The 22496-nt window shown below is 36.6% G+C and overlaps 1 protein-coding gene across 4 annotated transcripts in view; it reads left to right on the top strand.

Moving 5' to 3' along the window:
* The first annotated feature begins 1325 nt into the window (after nt 1–1325).
* The window catches only part of LOC131530665 (uncharacterized), a 32915-nt gene continuing 11744 nt past the window's right edge, over nt 1326–22496 (top strand). For 2 of the 4 annotated variants that reach the window (XM_058761065.1, XM_058761063.1), the window contains exons 1-4: nt 1326–1529; nt 10640–10768; nt 12613–12744; nt 13645–13748. In XM_058761065.1, coding sequence (XP_058617048.1) covers nt 10709–10768; nt 12613–12744; nt 13645–13748 — 296 coding nt within the window. In that variant the 5' untranslated portion in view covers nt 1326–1529; nt 10640–10708. Of the gene's footprint in view, nt 1530–10639; nt 10774–12612; nt 12745–13644; nt 13749–22496 lie in introns of all 4 variants that reach the window. The other 2 variants (XR_009268448.1, XM_058761064.1) reach the window with 2 other exon arrangements.

Raw genomic sequence — 22496 nt, 5'->3', positions numbered from 1 at the left:
CGGACTTTGTTGAAAACGACGCGTTTGAGAGAGGCGGGGCATAGAGGACCTACAATAATGTACGGTATTTGAAAAATAGTGTGTTTTTTGAACATTAAAGCATGTCAACATATTCTGTTACACCAAATACACCAAATAATGATCTTTTAAAAAGCATCATATGACCCCTTTAAATATATATTAACTTTAAGTGTGATATTTAACAACACTACAAAATGATAAAAAGTGCTTTACATGTGCTTAAGGATGTTAGTCAACACATTACAATAGGTGTATTTCTTTAAAGATTGACACCAATTTTATAAAAATAAAAACGTTAAATTGTACTTTAAAAGTAAAACTTTTAATTTGGCATTATTACTAAGTTCACTTTATAAGTCATGGAAATTTAGTTGAAGCATACTTAAGAGACCTTATATATATGCATATTAGTGCTGTCAAACGATTAATCACATCCAAAATAAAAGTTTTTGTTTACATAATATATGTATGTGTTCTATGTATATTTATTATGTATATATAAATATACACACATGCATGTATATATTTCAGAAAAATATGTTATTTTTATATATTAAATGTATTTATTTATTTATAATATAAATTATATGAATATAAATATAGACATGTAAATATTTTCGAAATATACACATGCATGTGTGTGTATTTATATATACATAATAAATATACACAGAACACACATATATTATGCAAACAAAAACTTTTATTTTAGATGTGATTAATCGTGATTAATCATTTGACAGCACTAGTGTTGGGCACGTTACTTTAAAAAAGTAATTAGTTATAGTTACTAGTTACTTCTCACAAATAGTAACTGAGTTAGTAATTGAGTTACATCATTATAAAAGTAACTAATTACCAGGAAAGTAACTATTACGTTACTTAAAAAAAAAAAAAAAAAAAGTTCAAATGTCAAATAACTTTGGATGCCCCCAATATTAAATATGTTAAATTAATGAAATGGACACTAAAAATAATAAATTATTATTATAAAACATTGTACATTAATCTACACTATTTATCTACTGACACTTAGTATCAGTCAGTCAAGCATTATAATATAATATTATGATAATTTAATATTATATGATGATATAACTTTAGTAATTAGAATAACCAAGTATGAATGCATATTTGTCATCAATATAAAACGCACTAAGGATTAATGAGCTGCTGGGTTCATGAATATTAATCACGTTGTCTGCGTTCGCTCGAATTGATTTGCTGAAATCAAAACAGGAACGATAATAGGTGAGCGCCAGCCAATGAGATTGTCGTTTGCGCATTAGTTCCGCCCACTAGCAGAGAAACCGGCAGTTCTTAAAAGCTGAAGAATTCCAAAAGGAACTCCGTTATTTTGACAGGAAAATACAACAAACAATATTGTTTACATGTAGCGCGTCAATTCCGCATGTTATGAAAGACTCTCTCGCTCTGTATCTTTCTTTGCGTGCGTGTATGTGAGAGAAAGCGACGGCGAGTCGTGCGCCTTCACGCCAGAGTTTATGGTACGTCAAATACAGCTACACTGCGCATCCTTTCAGATGAACTGAAAAATAAAATTCTAAGGATATAATTCATATAGTAACGCCACATTTTATTGTCAGTAACTGTAACGGCCAGAACCGCGGGAACATATTTTATCTGGGGGATGCTGGGGGCGGGGCTTGATGTGGCAGGGCGGGGCCACGGTGGGGGATTTTTGACAAAATCCTATAAACAGCCCAAACTCTTATAGATTAACATACAAATAAAGATGTAGCATATATGCAAACCAATATATGTGTGATTTTAGTTCAATAATTTTTTTCTTTAATATTTCTATTGTTTAAGGGGATTTTATTAAATAGTAACATTGCTGATATGCAAAAGTTTTGGTCAATGCACTTTATCTAATTCTCTCATCAGAAACAACAAAGTGCAGATGTAGCCTACTTACGTGCCATGTATTAATTCATCATACACTGCAGACAACATCACTGATTATAGCTTATAGTTGTTTTTAGAGTGCTTACACTCACGTTTCAGTAATATTTTTTGATAATGTAAATGTTCTTTGTTCACTGTATAATTTGTTCGTTGTTTGAATAATAGTGGACATGCACGTTATAATTAAAATTAAAATGTCTTTTAAACGTGATCAGCTTAAACTCAAATTCAGTCTTATTAAAATATTTTGTCATAATATGGATAGCCTACTTGCCTAAAACGTTATGATGTGCGTAGTTAATAGATTACATTAGGCTACAGTTTGAGCGTGTTTGAGCAGAGACTAGAGCGCAATTAAAGAGCAGTGCTTATTTACGGTGGCCGTCTTGAGAAGCGAGAAAGCTTCGGAAAACAGCTCATAAAAAGGACGAGGACGTGAATGGTTTTTACAAGTCGGAATGTAAAATTACGGTAATATCGCGTGAACATTCACATTAAATTATCTCAGTGTGAGGGGGAGATGTAGGGACGCGTGTCGCGAGGCGCGCAAGAAAAATACAACCGCACTATAGGCTATACATTTCTGGTCAGTTTAATAAATAATCACAAAAATTAAGTATCTTGGGGATGACCGAGGGGCAAAAGGAAAATCTGAGACCCGGCCCTGTGGCGGGGGGTGCTGCAGCACCCTCAGCACCCCTAGTTCCCACGGCCATGGTAACGGCGTTGTAACAGGGGAAACAGTAATTTGTTTGATTACTTGTTACTGAAAAAAATAACGCCGTTAGTAACGCCGTTTATTTATAACGCCATTATTCCCGTCACTGGACAGCACTAATATGTATATTTATAAAACAGTTAGTTCCATTCCTCGATTCTGATTGGTCAGTAGCTGTGTTTTATTCACGATACAGCACAGCTATGATCGCTTCACCCAACGGTTCTGTGTATCACTGAGCAACACCCGTAGCAACATAAACAATCAATAATATTGTGACATGTCTGTGTGTTGATTTTCTGTTGTGACCTAGTTTGTGCCTATGTCTTGATCAGTTCATTGTCCCCACCTGGCCAATACTGTTTGAGTGGCATTTTTCTCTTTTTTGTTTTATTGAAATTTTTCTATGGACCTTCCCCTGTCAAACTTCTCTGCCTGGAGCAGGGAGATCGCCCGCTGGAAGCTCACACCCTGGACTTTATTCAGCTCGTGCGCCTTGCCCACTATCCAGACCAGTAATAAAAAACACAGAGCGAGCGGTCATAGGCACGCGTTCCAGCGGGCGGTCCTAAAGAGGATTTCGCTGCCTTTGTGGAGTAGGTGCTGGTACACAACATCTCAGTGTTTCCCATCGGCTCTGTGGAGGATGACTTCTCCACCAGCCCCACTCCACCACTGCCAGAGACCAGCCAACCACCAGCGAATGATGTGACGGAGGCGTCGCACGAGCCCATCGCAGACCGAGGAGGTTGGCACGCTGCGATGGAGGAACCTGGACCGAGGACAAGGTTGGAAGGTACCATCGCCCTGGAGCTCGCCTCTCTTCAAGAGTCTGACCAGGTGCACGAGCCGGCTACACCACTGAGCGCTGAGGGAGTGTTAGTGGAGTTCGGCGATGTGGAGGATTGCCCCGTCCACACTCCCACCACTATGAGCGAGTATGAACTGGCCTCTGGTGGATATTATGAGGAACTGAAGGACATTTTTGCAATGGACCTGATTGACTTTTTTGGAGTGGTGAGCCCTAAGCCCCCTGTTACACCAGATACTCCTGTTTCTCCAGCAACTCCTGTGTCTCCTGTGTGTCCTGAATTGCTGACCAGCCTCCCTCTCCTTCCTCCTCACTCATCCAGTCCTTCAGCCCCATCATCGCTGCTGTCCTTCAGCCCCTCTGCACCTCCTACTGGCCAGCTGGATATGCCAAGTGTCTTCGGGCCATCAGCTCCATCCTACACAGAGGATCCCCTGTCTCCGCCTCTAGCCTCTGTGCCCCCTGCTACACCTCGGTCCGTCGACACTTCGGCTCCACCTTGGCTCCTCCCTCCCTCGGCTCCACCGGAAACCATCGGCCATACAGCTTCTCCGGGCTCCCTCATCCCTCAGGCTCTGCCTTGGTCAGTTGTTGACCTGCCTGCACCTGCGGCTTCGGCTGGCTCCTCCTTCCCCCTGACTCCACCTTCGTCCTCGGTCCCACCGGCTCACCATCTGACCTCTGGATTTCCGGCTCCTCCTTGGTCTTCAGGACCATCAGCTGAGCGTGGACTCATCAGCTCCATCTGGATCTCCATCAGTGAGGGCTGCATCTCTGTCGGTCGTCCCCAGGGTGTCCATGACTGTTAAGGTGTCATTCCCACCTTGGCCCCTTTCCGCCTTCGACTCCGCTCTGGGCCTCGTCCTAGTTGGTCTCTGGCTCAACACATGGCTCCTCTTGCTCCTGGCTTTCCCTTGGCTCCTCCCACCCTCCACTCCCCCATGGACTTATTTTTTGTATGATTTTTGGTGGGTCCTCTCTCCTGCTCCACACCCTCCTCCTGAGCCCCCACCCTCCCTCCTCAGTTTGAACTCTTTACGGCGTGAGGACACACCTTCCTGGGAGGGGGCGATCTGTCACATGTCTGTGTGTTGATTTTCTATTGTGACCTAGTTTGTGCCTGTGTCTTGATCAGTTCATTGTCCCCACCTGGTGTTTCATTAATTATCCCATTAGCCCCTGGGTTTATAAGTCCTGAGTTTTCCCCATTTCAGTTGCCAGTTATTGTCTATGTTACACGTTTGAGTGGATTTCTATTAAGGACTGCTATTTTGGATTATCATTGCCTCATATCATCTTCTTCCTTGGAGTTTCCATGACAAATATAGCATCAAAACTGTTTCATTTATTATGTATTTCAGCAGAATTAACTGTTTGTTATTTATTTAATGAAGTATGAGTGACCCATGCTGGCGTTATGTTGCATCTTTCATCTTTAATTTTGAGACCCCACCCTTCCTGGTCTAATAAACGCTTCTCATGCAGAGATATGTTGCTGTGTGTGCGGCACGCGTCTGTGTGGAAGCCTACAGTTTCCGAAGTGAGGAGGGAATACTACTGTATTTATTAGTTTTCGGTTTCAGGTATGATTCTGTATGTCTTTATGTCCATCAGTTTACACTAATGACGCTTGCAAACTCGCAAATCGGTCTGTTTTCAACTAAAGGACAGAAAACAGACGTTTCCTCATGCTGAGAGATAAGCAGATGTTGATGAGAAAATATCATATATGGTGTTAAAACAATAAACAACACAGCGGATGATAAGACCTCACTGTTTTTATTTAAGCTCCATTAGATGAGAGGTATGTTCGGAACATTCTCTTGTTGTTTACCGTTGCTGTCGGGAACTATTTTTTAAGCGGAAGGACAGCATTTAACAAACTTCTCAAAAAAGTAATGTCAAAACATAAATTTGTGGTTTTACTATTTTTTTATTGTGTGGTAACCGTTTTATAAAAGCAATAAGGTACTCGAGGCCGTGCTGTATCGTGAATAAATCCGTTTCGTGTCGTGCCTAACAATGCCCTTCAGCCGTGATTTATTCACAATACAATCTCGTACCTTATTGCTTATATATATATATATATAAACAAGACAAGATGAGACAAAAGAAAACAAAAAAACAAAAGAAAACAAAAATAAAAAGACAGAACAAAAATAAAAAACAAGAAAATACTAGAAAAAAACAAGACAAGAGAAAAAAAACAAACAAAAGGAAAAAAAAACAAGACAAAACAAAATAAGACAAGACAAGGCAAAAAACAAAGACTAAACTGTTAGCTTCTTTATTGAAGGCTTACTGAAAACACAAATAAAGGAAAACTTTCAGTTCAGCCATTTGAGCTTGAATATTCAATATTTAACTATTTGTTATGGTTATCTGGTTGAATGTGTACTGGCCCAAGTCAAAGCCATGCTTCTATAATATTGCAGAACCTAAATATGGCTTGTGTATTTATTTATTTATTTTTATGCTGTTTTATCATCTGCCAGGCAAAACATCAATAGAAAAACACCTGGTTTGTACAAACCCCTAACTGAGGAATAACAAGTCCTTTCCCTAACAAACACCAATAAACATATGCAAGCCTTCCTTGTCAAAGTGGATTTGGTCTATTCTCCGAAGACCCTCCTGGCTGATAAAAATCTTTTGCTTTGCATCATAAGAGAATTGTTTTAATTATTCAGCGCGTTGTGAATTCATACTCAAGTACCCTTGAAATTCTGCTTGACAGAGGCTGTGTTCACCTGTGCCGATGGATCAACACAACCTGATTTTCCCAGTCGTTTGCCAGACTCAGGGTGACCCATACAGTCAAAATCAGTGCTCTGAAATATTAGCCGCCCGTTTTTTCTCTGTTTGCTGAAGCTATAGTGATGAATCAAATCGTTTTTCCCCACCATTTCACTTCAGGGTGTATGTAATATGTTGCTATGGCAACCATATATTCCAATATTTCATACAAGCCTAGCAACATTATAATGCTGCTATCTAAAATGGCAAGCACTAATAAAATTGCACATTATTTTCATATACAACAAGTCTTGGACCACATTGGCATCCAAAGTCAAAATAAACCAAGAAACAGACAGGATGGAAAGGGTTCTGAACAATTTAAAATGACAATTAAGAAATATTTATGATTTTACACGATTTTTTGGTCACTAAGCAGTGGTCTCAGACTTTTGGACCCTGTATAGTAATGAATTGAGAATTGTTTGGCATTAATGGCTTACACATCAAAGTGACGGACACATCAAAGCCATGTTGGTCCATTTGCTATTCATTTCAGAAACTCTAAAGACATCACAGGTAAAAAACAGGGTTAAATTTTGACCATATTTCCCCAGTTGATTAATCACAGTATAATTAAGACAATTATTTTGTATTACAAGCTAAGTTTAAATATGCAAATATGGTTTTATCTAATTAAATTTGCCTTAATTTGCATAATTTTCCAGAACACTGGGCAAAAACAGGTTGAACATTCTTGTTCCATTATGTTGACATATTAAAGGCTTTTAGAGGTGATTTTGGATTTCTCTTTTTATCACTCCATAAATCAGAAAATACTGTCAACAGCCTGAAAAAAGTACATTTTCACCATGTTTTTAGGAATAAAATGTTATGTAAATCAAGGTAATTATATATGAAAACCCTTTAGAATATACAGTAAAAAAAAAAAAAAAACCTGGAAAGTTTGGTGTATGTTAAATAAGTGCTGTTGAAGTGGAAAAAGCCTACTGTATCATATTTGATATGCAAATTTCTAAGGTCTCTAAATGATCAACATAATCAAAATGTTGCTGAAAATCCTGTTGTACACAATCTACTACAAGCCTTCTGTCATCTGTTTGATAGTTTACTTTTTTTTTTGCAAGTAAAATGTTTAAAATGTCCACCTTCAGCTCATGGTTGACCATTTCGTTAAAGTAAGCATAAGAAGAGCTTTTATGTTAGTAATATTTCAAGATGAACCCTTACTGGAATGAAGCAGTTTAGGTTCAGTTTGGGCCTCTGAATAGACCAAATTCCTGTTAGTAAACATTGTGACGTTTTTCTGTGGGCGGAGCTTCGGTGGTGGCAGGAAGATCCCCCTGACCGCTTGACTAACGCTAGCTATGAATTGGCTTGTTTTTTTAACAATAACTTGAGAAATTCCGATTTTACCTGCATATGGAAGGGACTGCGTTATTTGAAAAGGTTAACTTTAACGGACGAAATTGGCCGACCTGTTGGCCTACTCACTAGTGATGGGAAGTTTGGATCATTTTACTGACTCGGACCTTTGAGTCTCGTTCAGCAAAATGAACGAATCTTTTTTCGAGTCATTTCGTTCATTTTAGCAAAATATAATTAAAATGTTACATGCTACTTCCCTAACACATCTACTACTTATACAAACGTTGATCACACTACAAACAATACAAACTATAATGCTATAAGAAACAGAAAATATTAATTTATCGTTTACCTGGGTCTTGATTAGCTCACCTCACCTCTTATCTGACAAGTCTTCGGGTTTGAGTCATTCGTTCATCACGTGACAGTCTCATACACTAACCTATGCAGTCAGAGCCGGAAAGAGAATTGATTCGTTCACCTCCCGAGTCTTCGGGTTTGAGTCGTTCGTTCATCACGTGACAGCCTCATACACTAACCTATGCAGTCAGAGCCGGAAAGAGAATTGATTAGTTCACCTCACCTCTTATCTGACAAGTCTTCGGGTTTGAGTCGTTCGTTCATCACGTGACAGTCTCATACACTAACCTATGCAGTCAGAGCCAGAAAGAGAATTGATTCGTTCACCTCCCGAGTCAATAAACTATTTATTTAAAAACAAAACAAAACCAAAAAACAAACAAAAATTGATTAGAACTTCCAAAAGATAATTTAAGTTTTCTCATTTGAAAGCGCCGGATGCATTATGGGCATCCTCAACTAACCGATTAGCTGTTTGCATACTAATACAGAAGATGTATTAAAGGGATAGTTTACTCAAAAATGAAAATTACCCCATGATTTACTCACCCTCAAGCCGTCCTAGGTGTATATGACTTTCTTCTTCAAAACAGTTGGAGTTATATTAAAAAAATGTCCTGGCTCTTCCAAGCTTTATAATGGCAGTGAATGGGGGTCAAGATTTAGAAACCCCAAAAAGTGAATCTATCCATCAATGGATCAATGTGTTTGTGTAAAAAAATATCCATATTTAAAATTTTATCAAATGTAATTTCTAACTTCTACTATAGAGAGTAGTGCTCCAGCGGATAACACAGACGTAGCGTAGTGTTCATCACGTCTCAAGGGAGCTTACATCATCTATTGGAACACATGTACGGCAGTTAACGGAAGCTAGAGATTATGAATTATAAAAATATATATATATATATATATATATATATATTTTTTTTTTTTTTTTTTAAGTTATATTTTCAGGCTTTTATGCCTTTAATGGACAGGACAGTAGAGAGATGACAGGAAAGCATTGGGAAGAGAGAGGGGAGTGGGATCAGCAAAGGACCTCGAGACAGGAATCGAACTGATTTATCTCAACTGCTCTGTGTACCCATAAATACACATGAACTAGACGAAATGACTAGCAACATGGGCACTATCTTCTCTAATACATTAGAAGCTGTTGCCCCCCTCAGTATGAAAAAGGTCAGAGAAAAACGTACTGCGCCATGGTACAACAGTTTTAAGCCTCTTATTAAGAAACCACAACTAGATTCTAGCGAACTGGCAAATTACAGACCCATTTCAAATCTGCCGTTTATGTCTAAAATTTTTGAAAAAGTTGTGTCTGCTCAATTGTGCTGCTTCTTGCAAAAAAATTATCTCTATGAAGAATAGACTTGCTTCTTGCGTCAGACCAAGGCTGCACCTCATTGCTAGTTTTACTTGATCTTAGTGCTGCGTTCGACACTATAGACCATGACATACTCATAGATCGATTACAAAACTATACGGGTATTCAAGGGCAGGCTTTAAGATGGTTTAGATCCTACCTATCTGATCGCTACCACTTTGTTTTTTTTAAACGGGGAGTCATCTCAACTATCACCAGTAAAGTATGGAGTACCACAAGGATCTGTCTTAGGTCCTCTGCTATTTTCAATATACATGTTGCCCCTTGGTGATATTATTAGAAAATACGGGATTAGTTATCATTGTTATGCTGATGATACTCAACTATATATCTCAACAAGACCAGATGAAACTAAGCTAATAGATTGTGTTAAAAATGTAAAAGATTGGATGACCAATAATTTCCTCCTATTAAATTCGGATAAGACCGAGATATAAACAGTACTCAGAATCTCTTGGATTACAATTTGCAACTAGAATGATGTACTGTTATGTCCTCTAAAGTCAAAAATCTGGGTGTTATATTAGACAGCAACTTGTCCTTTGAAAATCATATTTCCCATGTTACAAAAACAGCATTCTTCCATCTTAGAAACATTGCCAAGCTTCGAAACATGCTACCTGTTTCAGATGCAGAAAAGCTAGTTCATGCATTCATGACCTCTAGACTGGACTATTGTAATGCACTGCTAGCTGGTTGTCCTGCATCTTCAATAAACAAGCTACAGATAGTCCAAAATGCAGCGGCTAGAGTCCTTACCAGGTCAAGAAAATATGATCATATTACCCCAATTTTACAGTCTCTGCACTGGCTACCTATTAAGTTCCGGATCAATTACAAAATATTATTACTTGCCTATAAGGCACTAAATGGTTTATCTCCTGCGTACCTAACTAGTCTTCTACCACGCTACAATCCAACCCGCTCCCTAAGGTCGAAAAATTCTGGACTTTTGGTAGTACCTAGGATAGCAAAGTCCACTAAAGGAGGTAGAGCTTTTTCACATTTGGCACCAAAACTCTGGAATAGCCTTCCTGATAACGTTCGGGGTTCAGACACACTCTCTCTGTTTAAATCTAGATTAAAGACACATCTCTTTAGCCAAGCATTCACATAATGCATCTTTTAATCTTTTACTGCATTTATATCTGATCAAATGTACATTATAATTCTTTAGATTGGGTTGAACAAATAATTTTTGCTTGAATAGAACAGCAGCTATGCTATTTATGTCTCTATCTGTTTCTCTGATTCTGCCACATGATTAACATCCCGTGGTAACTAGGAATTACTGAAGCATCAGTCTGGATCCAACCCTTAAAAAGATCCGAGATGACCAAACACCTGAGAAGAGATGGCAACACCTCAGAGGACCACGGAGGATGCCAACCCTCAGACAACACATAATTACCAAGTTAAGTCTGTCATAACTTAAATATATTGGGTTTCTTCTGTGTGTATGTGTATATGTATGTATATATATGTGCATGTGTGCGTATGTGTATGCATATATATAGTAGAAACTTAATTTCCTGTAAAGCTGCTTTGCAACGATTGTATCGTAAAAAGCACTATACAAATAAACTTGAATTGAATTGAACTAACCACGAGGCTATTGGCGACAAAATATAGATATTTTTTATAACATAAACGCATCGCTTCACTTCAGAAGGGCTTTATTAACCGCCCAGAGCTATGTGGAGCACTTTTTATGATGGATGGATGCACTTTTTGGGCTTCAAAGTCTCGGCACCCATTCACAGCCATTATAAATCTTAGTTGAGCCACAACATATTTTAGTATAACGATTGTATTCATATGAAAGAAGAAAGTCATATACACCTAGGATGGCTTGAGGGTGAGTAAACCATGGGGTATTTTTAATTTTTGGGTGAACTATCCCTTTAACATATCTTCTGTATTAGCATGCGAACAGCTAATCGGTTTGTTGAGTATGCCCATAATGCATCCGGTGCTTTCAAATGAGAAAAACTTTAATGAGTAAACGTAATGACTCACTGATGTGAGGAATCTGCCATTAAACACCTACACGCTGCTTGCTGTAGTGCGACGGGTTTCATTTTCTCTTATTTACGCTCTCGATCTGGTAATTGAGAGACACAAAGTGCACCGGGGGTCAAGGATGTGTTTTTTTTCCCACCTCTCCAGTGTGGTGAGGAGAGACAAACATCCGGTGTTGTATTGAAGAGGTAATCACCTTTATCCGTTCTGCCACATAACCCTCTTCAGGTTATTGATAAACAGCCAGTACTCATTACCTCTCAGCGGAGGTTCCTCTCCGTCCGCTCTGCCTGATGAAACAAGGGACACCTTAAACACAGAGACCTACTTTCCTGGATTTGGGCTCGGGTGTCGTTTTAACTTAATCTGGGCTGTCAGAAAGGGAGCTCTTGTTTGGCTAAAGACAGAGAGGGATCTATCTGAGAGCCACGAAGCAGCTTTTGTCAGCGCGGGTCAGAGCAAACGTGGATTGGTGCTGGACGGCTCTGATGAAAACCAGATAAAGCCGGAAGAGCCTCCCCCACTGACAGATGGACAGAACAATCACTCAGCTCAGCTCTCTTGCAGCACCAGGGCTTTTTCATCAGTCTGCCGGAATAACGCGCTTTCATCACCATGTTGTGATATTAATTTCCTCACACAAAGCCTGATTCTGATGTTCTATATGAGTTTGCATTAAATTAAATTATTCCAGGAATGAAAAAAAAACATGATCTCAATGAATTCAGCTTATATAAACATCATATCAATGCATTAATACATGTGTGTATATATATATATATATATATATATATATATATATATATATATATATATATATATATATATATATATATATATATATATATATATATATAGCTATCTATCTATCTAAATCCTACTTAAAATTATTCTAAAAATATAATACTGTATAAGTATTAAAACATGTTTATAAATATGAAAACATGTAAATAAATAACCATCACTGAATTATCCGAAGAATAAAACAATGGTCTTAAGCAGTTGTCTGTACAAGTATTGATAATCTCAAGTATAAAAAAAACAAATAAATGTCAATAAAATATAAATAGTTCTCATTAAATTTGTTACGGAAGGATACTCAGACAGAGGATTAGCAGGTAAACAGGTACATTTATTAACAGCAACGGGTCCAGATAGAAATGGCGGGTGAGTATCTTGGGTACTAGAACGGTTCTTGGGTTGATGGAGTGTATAACCTTGTTTCTTGATTCGCAGGAGATCGTGGGACGGAGACGGGAGAGAGTACACACCTCTGATGATGAGTATAGAGACGGTCCACAAGGAGATGATGACTGGAAGAGACGTTGGAGCGAGGAGCAGAAGGTAACTCTGGAGGAGACACAAAAGGTAGGTTTCTCAATGTATCGTTTGGATAGCATGGAGAGAGTCCACTTCGAATGAACAAGATCGGACAAATGTGCTGACTCCGGTGTGTGCCTTTGTACTGGCTGCTGATGAGGTGATTGGATGAATGACAGGTGCATGTGATCAGAACTCAGTGATAGTTGTGTTTGGGTGGAGGTAGAATCTGGCCGTTCTGTGACAAAATTATTAAAACAATCTCAGTTAATTCTGTCTGCATAAATATCCTATTAATATATAAGTAGGAATATATCTAAATAAATAAAAAAATTAACAATCCTTATTAAAGAATGAATTCTTAATTATCTATACAAGTATTAAAACCCAATTATCCAAATGTTTGTATGTACAAATAAATGAACAAATAAATGCATACATACATACATACATAAATAGAAGCTAACCTTCTTAAAAGACAGACCTCAAATCTCATTTGAAGATTTGCAATACAGAGCAAAAGTTGCACCACTTTTTTGGTCACTGTTTACTTTCATTGAATGGAAAAAGAGCTGCGTGAACATTTCTGCTAAATATCTCCTTTAGCGGTCCATGGAGGAAACTCAGTCATAGGTGTTTGTATTGACATAAGGATGAATATATGATAAAAACTTTCATTTTTAAGTCAAATACCCCCGTGATGAAGAGTCAAATGGTTATATAAGCAGCTGTTAATGTGGTGGTTATGTAGTTTGGCTCAGTATCTCGGCACTCAGTGCTGTAAGTGGGGAAATGACAAAACAACACAAGCCATCTCACCTTTTACCACCTCAGATGTAATGTGACAAATGGTGCCACATCCATCTCATTTTCTCTGCCAGTGATTTCCGGTGTCTTTAAGCCCCGGAGTCTGTTTGATAAGAATTTGATTACTGTTTCTTCTTGCAGAAATTGAACACCGATGGCTACCGGCACCGAAAATTCCTTATCTGGGATTCTGGCTGTGGTTGTGTGCCTATTTCAATCCCCCCAAGGAATGGATCCTGGGAACGGTAGTTACAAAACAATCCAAAATAGATAACATTACTTTGTACAAGCATGTTCAGGAGAGAAAAGGAAGGATACCCTTGAAATGAGATATTTGCCCCCAAAATGTAATGATGTTTGGTGTGCAAATTGCATTTTATCTCATTTTCATTTTGGTCCAGGGAAATGAGAAAAGACTGCGACTAATAAATGCTTTCAACATGTTTATTTATAGTGACCATACAACAAATATAACTCATTACAAGCGAAAAATGTGATTTGTCTGGCACTAGCTTCCAAATGGTTTTGCAAAAACTAGCAGTTATTATAAATAATTATGATTTTTTTGTAAATTGTTTTTTTTGGAAAGAGGTCTTTAATGCTCACCAAGGCTGCATTTATTTGATTAAAAAGATAGCAAAATAGTAATATCATAAAATATTATTATACTTTAAAATAACTGTTTAAATTATTTTAAAATTTATTTTAAAATGCAATTTATTCCTGTGATGAAAAGCTAAATTTTCAGCATCATTACTCCAGTCTTCAGTGTCTGATTGTTGAAACATGCTGATTTCTTCTTCTTATTAATGTTAAAAACAGTTGTGCTGCTTAATATTTTTGTGGACTATCATTGCTCTTATGGATGGATGGATGAATAAACAAATAAATAAATAAATAAAAACTGTGCAGTTAATACTTTTATCCAGAAAGGATGCATTAAATTGACTAAATCTGGAAGTAAAGATATTTATAATGTTACAAAGATTTCTATTTCGAGTCAATTCTGCTCTTCTGAGTTTTCTATTGCTTAATCCAGTAAAAACAAACAAACAAAAACATGTTTTGCTGGTTCCACAAAAATATTAAGTAAAACACTGAGCACCGATAATAAATTTTAAGAACTGAATAACGACCGCTGAAAATTCAGCTTTGCATCACAGGAATAAATTGCATATTAAAATATATTAAAATAAAATACAGTTATTTTAAATAGTAATATGACACAACAATAATGTTTTCAGTATATTTTATTAAATTAAAATGTGTCCCTGGACCACTATAGGTAGCACGGGTATGTTTGTAGCAATAGCCAACAATACATTGTATGTGCCAAAAATAATTAGGATTTTAAGTAAAGGTCGTGATCCATGAAGATATTTTGTAAATTTCCTACTGTAAATATATCAAAACTTCACTTTTGATTAGTAATATGCATTGCTAAGGACTTCATTTGGACAACTTTAAAGGCAATTTTCTCAATATTTAGATTTTTTGCACCCTCAGATTCCAGATTTTCAAATAGTTTTATATCCTATCCTAACATACCATACATCAACGGAAAGCTTATTTATTCAGCTTTTCAGATGTTTTGATGTATAAATCTCAGTTTCAAAAAATGGACCCTTATGTCTGGTTTTGTGGTCCAGTGTCACAAATAATAATAATAAAAAACAGCTTTCAAGAGACTTCTTTCAAATACATAAAAATATTCATTATTATATAGCATTTAACTGCTAATGTGTATATGTATATACACAAACAAACAAACAAAACAAATAATACTTTAATACTGCAAAACATTTCTTGCAATAAAACTTGCAATATTTCTCCTATCTTGTACTTTTTGGAAATGTAAAGGAGTTTGTGAACTTGATTTTGCATTTGAGTGCTCTGTCATCCATAACAGCTGAAAATAGGATAGCTGGAGTATCAGGACAGCTTGTCTCTATTAGTGAGAAGGGGAAACACAGTAAGATGGTGCCTTCTGGGGAGAGGGGATGTGGAGCTCAGTGGTAATAGGTTTGGACACAGTTGTGTGCACAGTACCAAACTCCACAGGCCGTGCTTATCGCGTCTCAGGAGATTTGGTTTTGTAGGACACATACGTTCGGGGTTCAGGAGAAGGTTTTTGTGAAGTTTGCTTGTCAAACAATGTGAAAGATTACAAGAGTCGAAACATTTGACTACACACAACTTTCTTGTCTGATCTTTTATGGGTTCCAATTCAGGCTGAGCTCTCAAACTGAGCAACTTTTAGAACATTATAATGAGAGATGACGTTTTTATTATTATTATTATTACTATTACTATTACTATTAATAATAATAGGCAGAAAACATACTTTTTCAGTAAATCACTAAACCATATTAATTTCATCATTCCACATAATTAATATTTATGAGCCAAACTGATTTGTGCCCCAAACTTTTGGCTATTTTAAAAAACTATTAATTTATAATAATTAAAAAAAAAGAATGCACTTTATACATACAGTAACTTATTTATTTTTTATTTCTAAAATATTTTAAAATTCTTAAATATTTTTAATTTAGTTATTTTATTTATTTTTTATATAAAGTCCACAATATTAGGATCTGATACAATTATGAAGCAAGAAATCTAATTAAAATAAAATAAAATTCTTGAGGAAAAAAAAAAAAAAGCAGTTTGAGCAGTTTGGGATAATCATAATCTTTACTCTTTAATTGAATCTTTAAAATATTGTAAACATTTGAAAAACATTGTTTTGCCTTAATTGAAGTCATGTGGTGCAACCAACATGCAGAAAAATAAACACACACCACAGAATAGGAAATATCACAAATTTTGACATACATTATACATATAAAACAGGAAATATGACCAAGTGAGGTTTGTTCAGGTTATAATAGGTCATAAAATGCAATAGCCCATATGATATTTGGGTAACACTTTACAATAAGGTGTCATTTGTTAACATTAATGTATTAAACTAACATGAACAAACAATTAACAATGCGTTTATTACACTATTTATTAATCTTTGTTAATGTTAGTTAATGAAAATACAGTTGTTCATTGTTTGTTCATGTTAGTTCACAGTGCATTAACTAATGTTAACAAACACAACTTGTGATTTTAGTAATGCATTAGTAAATGCTGAAATTAATATTAACTAAGATTAAAAAATGGTGTAGAAGTATTGTTCATTCTTAGTTCATGTTTACTAATGTTGTTAACTAATATTAACTAATGAACCTTATATTTGTTACTTAAAAATATTTAAAAACCTATTTTTTGAAAAATAATCAAAAACAAGAGATTTTTAGTCATTCATTTTAAATTTGAATAAAAATGGTAAAAAAAAACATAAAAACAAATAGTACAACTAATAACATAACACATTTATTTTTATGCAATTTTTTTTTTTTTTAAATCTAACCCTTCGATCTTATTGTCTTTTGCAAACAGTAAGCATTTTGATTTTTCAGTTTTAATAAGCCTCAAGTTTCTTGTCTAATTCTTTTTTAGTCAAGTAGTTCAGCACAACTTTTTTTTTTTTCTAATCCGCCTTCATAAATTCAGCTGGGTGTCTCCAATCAAAAGCATGCATGCTTGTTTACTTGCTGTAACATGTTGTGGATTTTAGTCTGAATGCATGTGGGCATGTCTCTCAGGACAATGGAGATTTCTCTCTTTTTTTACTCTTAAAAAAAAAAAGGTTGATTTTGCTGGGAGCAATCCCTGCTGATGCTCAGTGGGGCTGAGCTTTTTGAACCAGAAAGAACAAAGAGCCAAAAAAGGCTGCTCTTGACAAGGAGAGGGAAACAAGGAGCGAGGGAGCGCGAGGGGCTGCACGCTATACTTGGACATGAAAAAGAAGCTGTGCAGATGAGAGGATATCGCTATAATTTGACATTTGCAGTCGGAGATGAGGTTCAATTTAGAGAGGGTTCTTGAGAATCGCAAATTGCACGGCCTCCTTTGGATGAGCTCCCGTGCTCTTTTTCCAATCCACTTCCAATCGCTCATTGCTCTCCTCCGGAAAGGCTGGCTTTGGTTTTTCCCTCAGCTGGCGACGTTGTGCGCTATCTCTTGCGGTCCACACAGCCCTAATGGAAAGCTTTAACTGATCTTATCTAATTCCAGTATAGAGACGGCTACTTTATCCTCTACGCTGCCACTCCGCAGACCAGAATTTTCTGATGTGTTTTCACTTTTCGCCAGATGTAATTGTGACATAACTGGGATTAAAAAACTTTCATTTGTTCGCCTCGCCCGTTTCGTAATCCGTTTGTTTGCGTGTTTCGACACAACGCTGGTGAGACGTTTAGTAATTAGTAACTGTGGCCACTGGAGATCCTGGAGCAATATTTGATCTCTCTCCCTGCTTTACCTCATCTGCAAACAACCTGGCCACGATAAGCCCGTCTCGGAGGGAAAATGGAGAGCTGTTATCAGAGCAAACAAACGAGAGCAAAAAATTCAGGACAATATTGTAAACGTCGTCAGTTGCTTTCTCATGCAATGATGACTGTTAGGCAGATAAGAAGTCATATTGAATGAGCATGATGAATGTATTGGAAATGAGATCTTTCTCCAAAAAACAGAAATCAAGGCAGCTTTTTTCTAATAACGCGCATATTTTGAGTAACCTAGATCCAATGAACAGCCAATATTAAATGATTCTATACTGTTTAAATAACACAAGAAAACCAAAAATCAATCTTTTTAAATGCTACAAGTGAATTTGGGTATTGTACTATAATGGATATTGATTTTGAAATGTGATCATCTAACAATGTTATTAAATCATTTGTGTTTTTAAAGATTAACTTCTGAGTGTTAGATGACAGGAAAAGTAATCTAAATGTAAAAATTTTACAATTAAATGTCCAACATCAACTGATACTGATAAATAATAATAATAATAATAATGAGAAAACAGAACAGAACCAACATAAATGTACTGCGGATATCATTTAAGTTCAATAATTTAATGTAAAAATTTTAGAAATTATTCTGATTCAAAGGGGAATCAGAAGGCCGAATCCTGACTGGACGAGAGGAGGAGCTGGGGATGGAGGAGGGTCATTAGCTATTGAGCAACACGAAAGCTGCTGATAATACTGAAGGGCCTTATATATGAGTGCTGTGATAGTGGACGTATTCCTATAGGTAGACGTGGATCAGCTGAGAGTTAGCTGACGCAAGCTTGACTAATGTGGCCTGCCAGAACTAACGCTATAAGCTTGATATTAGTGAGTTGCTAGTGAGTGAATAGTGAGTTGATAAAATGTTAAATAAAAATAAACACTTGAACACTAAAAATATAAATATTTTATTTGTTTACCTGCATGTCAGTGCGACCATTAATCAATATCACAGAACTTTAAATATGTGAATGTGTTGTTAAATTATTGATATTCCAAAATAGTGATATTCCAAATGTAATTTTTATTTATTTTATTTATTTAAAATGTATTTATTATTAAACATTTGTGAATACAGTCAAAGGCAATGGTATGACACACAGCAGGATTTTTAAAAAGAAAATTTTAAGAGAGAGAGAGAGAGAGAGAGAGAGAAAGAGAGAAAAAGAATTATGGAGAGTGAATAAATTATGAATAATTTTCTACCATTGTCTGAATATGTAATCATGTAATCCATAAAATGTAACTGTAATCTGATTATGATCATTTTAAAATGTAATGTACTCTAATTACAAGTACTTAATTTTTGGAATCTGATTACATAATCCAGATTACATCAGTTACTGCCCAGCTCAACCTTTTCTAATTTCCCTTCAAGTTGAAGTAGATACTGTGTGAAACCTAAAACTGAAATAAAATAAATGAAAGCTAAATAGAAATTTTACCTACACTGAACAAAATTATAAACACAACATTTTTGTTTTTGCCCCCATTTTTCATGAGCTGAACTCAAAGATCTAAAACTTTTTCTATGTACACAAAAGGCCCATTTCTCTCAAATATTGTTCACAAATCTGTCTAAATCTGTGTTAGTGAGCACTTCTCCTTTGCCGAGATACTCCATCCACCTCACAGGTGTGGCATATCAAGATGCTGATTAGACAGCATGATTATTGCACAGGTGTGCCTTAGGCTGGCCACAATAAAAGGCCACTCTAAAATGTGCAGTTTTACTGTGTTGTCAGTATCTGGTGTGACCACTATTTGCCATCTCCTTCGCATAGAGTTGATCAGGTTGTTGATTGTGGCCTGTGGAATGTTGGTCCACTCCTCTTCAATGGCTGTGCGAAGTTGCTGGATATCGGCAGGAACTGAAACACGCTGTCATATACGCCGATCCAGAGCATCCCAAACATGCTCAATGGGTGACATGTCCGGTGAGTATGCTGGCCATGCAAGAACTGGGATGTTTTCAGCTTCCAGGAATTGTGTTCAGATCCTTGCAACATGGGGTCATGCATTATCATGCTGCAACTTGAGGTGATGGTCGTGGATGAAAATGCCATCGAATGTGAGCATTTTGCCCAGTCAAGTCGGTTACGACGACGAACTGCAGTCAGGTCGAGACCCCGATGAGGACGACGAGCATGCAGATGAGCTTCCCTGAGACGGTTTCTGACAGTTTGTGCAGAAATTCTTTGGTTATGCAAACCGATTGTTGCAGCAGCTGTCCGGGTGACTGGTCTCAGACGATCTTGGAGGTGAAGATGCTGGATGTGGAGGTCCTGGGCTGGTGTGGTTACACATGGTCTGCAGTTGTGAGGCCGTTTGAATTTACTGCAAAATTCTCTGAAACGCCTTTGGAGATGGCTTATGGTAGAGAAATGAACATTCAATTCACGGGCAACAGCTCTGGTGGACATTCCTGCAGTCAGCATGCCCCGCCCCCCTTAGTTACTGTTGCTCCCTCGGACAAACAAACGGAGTTGCTTACTGTCTTTCAATGACAGCTACAGTGTGAAAACCTTGTCCCACGATGTTTTTGCAGAATTTTGGACACAGAAGGCCACCAAATGGGAATTAAATATTCCATGGAGGGATTTATAAAATATTTAAAAATAAATACGGTGGGTAACTCGAAGTGAGGGCTTACAGATCATAATATAAGCGGGAGAAGTCTCATATTACAGTTGGTCATCACGATCGCGGATGACAACATGCAGGATCAACACTGTTCATGTATCGCAGGGTACGATTAAATGAATGTACATTTAACCAGTTTAATATGGAGAGGCACTGAAATGTAGACCTTCGTTTATGTGTTTTTGACCTACATTGTACAAGACGCTAGAACAGTCCGCTATTTAGGTTTGTACGTTAGCATGGACTCACTAACTTTAACATTAGCTAGTTTTAGCCAGAGATACCTTGCTAAAGCACAAGATAACATTAACGTTCTGCTTGAGAGTGAATGTCTAGCGCTCTCTTCCACCTTCAGTACCATGACTGAGGTGAGACCCTTGAGCAAGTATGGAACACCGTACTTGGCTACACGTCACATCCTTTCCTTTCCTAAACTTAAAGTAAAATTATAATGGAAACTGAAAATTACAGCTAATTAAAAAAAAAATTAATAACACTCTTACTCCATCAGTGTTAAATAAAAATAAACAAAAAATGGTTACACTTTATTTTGATAGTCCACTTTAGACATTCTAAGTAACTTTGTAACTACGTGTCAACTACGTCAACTAATTATCATTAATTTGCAACTACATGTCTACTAACTCTCAGAGTAGACTGTTAGGTTAGGTTCAGGGTTAGTAGAATAAGTTGACATATACTTGCAAATTTTCTCATAGTCAGTATGTTGTATGTTGTGGACCCCTCAAAATAAAGTGTTGGAAGTTATTAAGCAGACAGTCTACTAATACTCTAATGACTGCTAGTTGACAAGTAGTTGCAAAGTTGTTAGTAGAACTTGTTAGTTGTTAGTGGACTATCGAAATAAAGTGTTACCAAAAAAACAATCAATTTTCCACAAGGAGGGTTTGTAGCCCACTGTACCCTACTGTAAATAGACTTGAGGTATTTTGATGTTCTATAAATTACTAAGGATTCAAATTCATGTATTTAAACCAACACATGGTTTTCAGTGAGTGGAACAAAACTGACAGAAAAGTGATGTGCACATCTGTCCAATACTCCAGAGATAAAAAATGATGAACTAATGAACCTATTTACAGTACATATGCAAAAAAGCACATAAAATGCAGCATATCTTCTTTAGGTAAACATCATAGCTTTGCTGACAAAAACCAGTCAGATGTTCGTAACCAAGCTGTCTTATTCAGTTTACAATAAAGATAGTCACTCATGGCCTAATGCTAAACGTGACAAGACAGACCAGTACACAAAACCATGTAGGCTCAGGATAAGCAACAGAATAAGCAGAAATTCAACAAACATGCCGCACCTATACAATCATATCAAGTGTTTGGTTTTAGTAGCTGTTGACAGAGAAAAGTATGTTTACAGTACATTTATGCATGTGGCAGACGTTGTAATCCAAAGAGACTTACAATGCATTCAAGGTATAGATATTATCAGTATGTTTGTTCTCTGGGAATGGATCCCACGACCTTGGTGTTGCTAGTGCAAACCCTTATCAGTTGAGCTGCAGGAGACATTTAGCATTTGTGGCTAAAAGAACATGATTTGATTAATTTCTCCTTCAGTTAATTGTTTTGATGTTTGGTTTGGTGCCTTGCTTCTCTTCAGTTTATTTAGTTTAGTTTATTTGGATCCCCATTAGCCACTACCAAGGTAGTGGCTATTCTTCCTGGGGTCCAACAAGTAAAAAAACAAAATTACATTAATCCATAACAATAAAAAAAACAATACAATAAAACATACAAACCCAAAATTCATTCAGAACATCAAGATCAACAATTTACTAAGTACTGTACCATTAAATATTTCTTTAACGATTTTTTAAACCTCATTTTACTTATTAAAAAACATGCAATGTCCGATGGCAATTCATTCCATATTTTCATTCTTCTATACATTACAGTC

This window comes from Onychostoma macrolepis, chromosome 22 (genome assembly GCF_012432095.1).
Source record: "Onychostoma macrolepis isolate SWU-2019 chromosome 22, ASM1243209v1, whole genome shotgun sequence".
Lineage (NCBI taxonomy): Eukaryota > Metazoa > Chordata > Actinopteri > Cypriniformes > Cyprinidae > Onychostoma > Onychostoma macrolepis.
The sequence above is the reverse complement of the archived record's forward strand: the minus strand, read 5'-3'. Positions and strand labels throughout refer to the sequence as shown.